The following is a 5,099-nucleotide window of genomic DNA, read 5'->3' as shown; positions in this document are numbered from 1 at the left end:
GCTTTGTCACTTAAGGTTGGTACTTTTTTTTTTTTGCCAGTACTGAGGCTCGTACTCAGGGCCTGAGCGTTGTCCCTGGCTTCTTTTTACTCAGGGCTAGTACTCTACCACTTAAGCCACAGCACCGGCCTTTTCTGTTTATGTGGTGCTGAGGAATTGAACCCAGGGCTTCACGCATGCTAGGCAAGCATTCGCTAAGCCACATTCCCAGTCCAAAGCTGGCACTTTTGAGCAACACTTCCACTTCCAGTTTTCTGCTGGTTAATTGGAGATAAGTTTATTGGCTATGTGCTAGCAGGCTTCAACTCTCAATTCTCAACTGTTTCCAGAGTAGCTCACAGGCGAGAGCAACTGGCACCTAGCTTGAGGTTGCTACTGATATTGGCAAAGCAGATCTAAACCAAGGACCAAGGTATTTTTTTTTTCTTCAAATGCCACATAAAAAGCAAGAAAATAAGGCTACAACTGGATGCTAGTAGCTCTCGCCTATAGTCCTGCTACTCAAGAGGCTGAGGATCCCAGCCTGGGCAGCAATGTCCATGAAACTATTATCTCCCAATTAATCACCCAAGAAAGTGGAGGTGTGGCTAATGTGGTAGAGGACTAGCTTTGAGCAAAATGTTCAAGGCCAGTGACCCTGGCCCTAAATTCAAAACCCAGCACCAGCCCCTTTCCACCCGCCAAAAAGAGGCTGGCCAGCTGAGGAAGAAAAGTCCATGACACTCTTACCTCCAACCAGCAAAAAGCCAGGAGCGGTATGGCTTAAGTAGCTGTGTACTAGCTTTGAAAGAAAAAGACAAGCAGTAGTTTAAGATCCCAGTTCAAGCACCAAAAAGAAAAAGAAAAAAGGAAGACTAGGATTTGTGTACTATACAGTTTGTCGCAACTATTAAACTTTCTTTTTTTTTTGGTGTCAGGTACCTGAGGCCAGGCTGGTCAGCAACTCATTATGTAGTCCTGAGCTTAGGATCCTACCTCAGTCTCCTTAGTGCTGGGATGAATGAAACTGTGTATAATTAGGTTGGGCTTACAGGCTATTGTCTATTAACACACTAGTCTTTTTTTCCGTGTCATGCTCAGTATTCTCTACTTTACGCCACACATTAGAACAGACTGGCAGTGGCTCTTCCTCTACACTACTTAAGCATGTTAAATAAATGTAAAATGTTAAGCTCAAATTTACATACATATTAAATATTCTCACATGGAACACAGCTGTATTTTTCTAGTGAATAGAAGGGAAGAGTGCTTATTACTGTGTCTAGAAATGGGATTCTAACTAAAACTGGAGTAAGGGTACCCTGGTTCTGGTTTTGGCTATGCTGTTCTTTCATTATATATTCAGTACAGGTTAACGTAAAATAGACACCAACCAAAGATCTCTTCTAGCTTCAACATCCTGAGACTTTCAAGAGACCCTTGGCTTAGGGTATGACTACTTTCTTTTTTTTTTTTTTTTTTTGGCCAGTCCTGGGCCTTGGACTCAGGGCCTGAGCACTGTCCCTGGCTTCTTCCCGCTCAAGGCTAGCACTCTGCCACGTGAGCCACAGCGCCGCTTCTGGCCGTTTTTTCTGTATATGTGGTGCTGGGGAATCGAACCTAGGGCCTCGTGTATCCGAGGCAGGCACTCTTGCCACTAGGCTATATCCCCAGCCCCTGACTACTTTCTTAAATACACCAAAATCTAACTAAAATAATCTGAAACCCAATTTAATATGTTGTTATACCCTATAAGTGCAACCAGCAGGCCAATCATCACTCTGAGACCAAACATGCAATCCAAGAACCTGGTCTGTGCACAGTACTCAGTACTGCCAAGAGAATTATCAGAGAGCCAGGAGCTCCCACCTATAATCCTAGCTGTTCAGGTGGCTGAGATATGAGTACCAAAGGTCAAAGTCAACTGAGCAGAAATAACCCTTGAGATTCTTAGCTCCAATTAACCAGTAAAAAGCTGTAATTCAGAGGTATGTATCAAGGGTTAGAGTACCAGTCTTCTTAAGTGCAAAAACCAGGCCCCGAGTTGAAGCCCCAGTACTGGCGCAAAAAAAAGCACCCCTAAGCTCCATTTCCTGGCTTTCAGTTCCTCTTACCTTAGTCCATAACTGTCTAGTGTTATCTGTTTGAATACCGCGAGTCCTCTTCCCATCCTCACCATCCCACGTGGATACGAGTCTCAACACTAACCCAGAACTGACTTGCTACTCTTCATGAAATTCTCAAGCTGCTAATCATCAGAAGCTTATTTGGCGTAACAACTCAGGTCAAAGAAATTCAACTCTACAATTTAAGTGATGTCTTAGTTCTGGTTAACCTATAGGAGGACCCAAGGTCAATCTAGTCAGTTGACTGAAACACTGCTGCCTGACATTTAGGGTTACTGTAGCTTTTAACAGTAAGTTTTGGCACCAATCATTAAACCAACCACACCAAAAGATCACGTAATATTGTCTTTAATTACCTTAAGTCTTATGGCCACATAAATCTCAATCATTTTCTCTAAGTTGGCAAAAAGCACCACTATCAATCACACATACATAATAGTTCCACAAAAACTTGTGAATAGCTGCATAAAGAAAATCCTGAATTATAACTTTGTCTTAGTATTCAAAAATAAAGTTGGTATTGTATCTATCACAGTCACTTTTAAAAGCATCTGAACTTACAGACCAACTGTAAAATGTGAGAAGTGTTAAATATTCTTTATTTGACATTTATACATAAGCCACACTAAAATATCTTTCAATAAGTAAAAGGCAGATTTCAGAGACAGGGAATTGTAATTAAATTGGCTTAGTGAAGACCAAAAATATAGACATTGCTTCCTCATCTTCAACCACTGCCTTTAACAAGTTAAGGATCACAAATTCAAACAGGTTAATTTTGCTTGATTATCAGACAGTGAAGGGATTCCCCCCCATGTTTAAAAGATGTTCTCATAGTTAGCTATATAAATCTGAATATAAAACCAATCTGACAGATTTGGAGATGGTATTCCCTAACTTGTTGAAAAATTGAACATTAGTTAAGTCCAATCATATCACAGAAAGGGGAACAAATGACAGTATTTTTTTTTTAAAGATCACATCCACTTAACCATAAGCCAGTTTTACTTAAATCAGGACTGCCCAAAAATATTCTGCCAGCCATTCATGATATGAAATCTGGTATTAGAGATCAATTGAATTATGGTACACATTAAAAAGCCATGAGACATTTGTTTTGCAATAAATAAATAAGGCAGTGGCTATTATTCATTTGTAGCTTTTTTGAGGTAAGCTATCAAGTCTGCCCTTTCTCCCTTCTTCTTAATGCCAGCGAAGATCATTTTTGTTCCTGGGATGTACTTTTTGGGATTCTCCAAGTACTCCATCAGTGTATCCTCTCCCCAGGTTATTCCTAAACAAACAAAAAAAAGGGATGCACTGGTTAGGGGTTTTACACTCACAGTAAGAGTTTGCCATAGCTTATGTTCATGCAATTTGTGCTGTACCGTTTATTACTGAATAATCCCCTCTTACCTTTGTTCTTATTGGCATCTGTGTAAGTGAATCCAGCTGCTTGACCTGTCTTCCGACCAAACAGACCATGGAGATTAGGCCCAGTCTTGTGCTTGCCTCCCTTTTCAACGGTGTGGCACTGGGCACACTTCTGAACAAAAATCTTCTTGCCTTTCTCAACATCACCCATTTTAAATTCTAAAACAAAAGACCAAAAAGTAATTTTTTCCTTCAGTAACAAATGCATTGAAAACCTATGCTTACTTCAGTAGCTTAATTACTAATCCACTGCTAATCTATGACATTAAGTATTAGAAGGAAACTTGTTTTACTTAGTACATTTCCACTACTTTTTCATGCTAAAAACATGACTTAGGAGAAATTCCTTAAAAACAAAAAAAAGCAAACAATGATATTTGTGTGTTTAGGCCTAAGTAGGTGAAAGTTGGAGCCTGGCTCAAACTTCATTTTCAAAAGATGAGGTCAAGGTCAGAAAAAAAAAAAAGGGCACAAACCTAAAGTTGAATTGAAATTATATTAAACCAAGACTACAGAATACCCCAATTTTAAGGCCAATTATCTGTGCTACAATTTAATGCGACTTTTCTTTGTATAGAAGACCATACATATCAATTTGCAAAAAAGAAATGGTCCGGGATCAGTGATTCACCCCTGTAATCCTAGCGAGTTAGGAGGCTGAGATCTAAGGATCGCAGTTAGAAGCCAGCTCAGTAAAGCTCACGAAACTCTTTTATCTCTTAACGACATTAAAAAAAAAGAGCGATGCAAGTGGAGCTTCGGCTCAAGTGGAGGAGCGCCAGCCTTGAGCGAAGGGCGTCCAGGCCTTGAGTTCAAGCCGCAGCACCGGAACGGGGAAAAAAAAGAGGGCGACCGGTTTCTGCCGGAACAGGTCACCTGTTCTTTAGTTATTCAAAGGAAGGTCGTGGGAGGGAAGGGACAGGGCCATCCCCACCCTCCACCTTTGAGATCCCCGTGGGATGGCCACGAGGTCACCCATCCATCGGCTTCGAGAAGATTGATGGGATCCACCGATCGAGACGCGTGGGCAGAGGAATGCTAAGTGGCCGGGGAAAAAGTTGACCCCTTACTCTAGAAGTAGCGTTGCCCTCCCAAGAACGCGGGCCCGCCAGAAGTCTAGCCCAGCGCCTCGCGGTCACTCGGCACCAACAGCGGGATCGCCCGTGTCTTCCTTGGCTCAGCATCCACGCTGCCCTCAGCCCAGCGGCCGGGCCCGCCCGTTGCCCTCGCTAGAATTCGGCTACATCTTAGGACAGACCTTCCTCTCCCCCTGCCGCCCCCCCCAACACCCAACACCCAACACCCCGGCTCGGCCCCGGTGCCGGTCCCGTTGGCCCTGCCTGCCTGGCTCCCTCGCGTTCCCAACCCTCCCCCGCCCGACAATCTCCCAGGTTTATGTTTCCCACAGTTCCGCTTCCCCACTCCCCAGCCTCACCGCTCCTCCGTCGCTACTGCAGCAGACAGCAGCTCGAAAGCCAGACGTCCCGCTCTCTGGCCCAAGGACACGCCGGCCGGCGCCTAAGTATCGCTGTCGGTGCAACCGCACTTGCGCTGCCCTCC

At 43.6% G+C, this 5,099-nt stretch overlaps 1 protein-coding gene across 1 annotated transcript; it reads right to left on the bottom strand.

Moving 5' to 3' along the window:
- Window positions 1-2,437: 2,437 nt before the first annotated feature.
- LOC125346809 (cytochrome c, somatic) lies at window positions 2,438-5,099 on the bottom strand. The gene is made up of 3 exons (XM_048339666.1): window positions 4,975-5,099; window positions 3,522-3,698; window positions 2,438-3,399 (listed from the first exon to the last, which is right to left on the bottom strand). The coding sequence occupies exons 2-3, from the start codon at window positions 3,688-3,690 to the stop codon at window positions 3,251-3,253; spliced, it is 318 nt and encodes a 105-aa protein (XP_048195623.1). The 5' UTR covers window positions 3,691-3,698; window positions 4,975-5,099; the 3' UTR covers window positions 2,438-3,250.

This window comes from Perognathus longimembris, chromosome 2 (assembly GCF_023159225.1).
Source record: "Perognathus longimembris pacificus isolate PPM17 chromosome 2, ASM2315922v1, whole genome shotgun sequence".
Lineage (NCBI taxonomy): Eukaryota > Metazoa > Chordata > Mammalia > Rodentia > Heteromyidae > Perognathus > Perognathus longimembris.
Note: the sequence above shows the minus strand (reverse complement) of the source record. Positions and strands in the feature narration are given on the sequence as shown.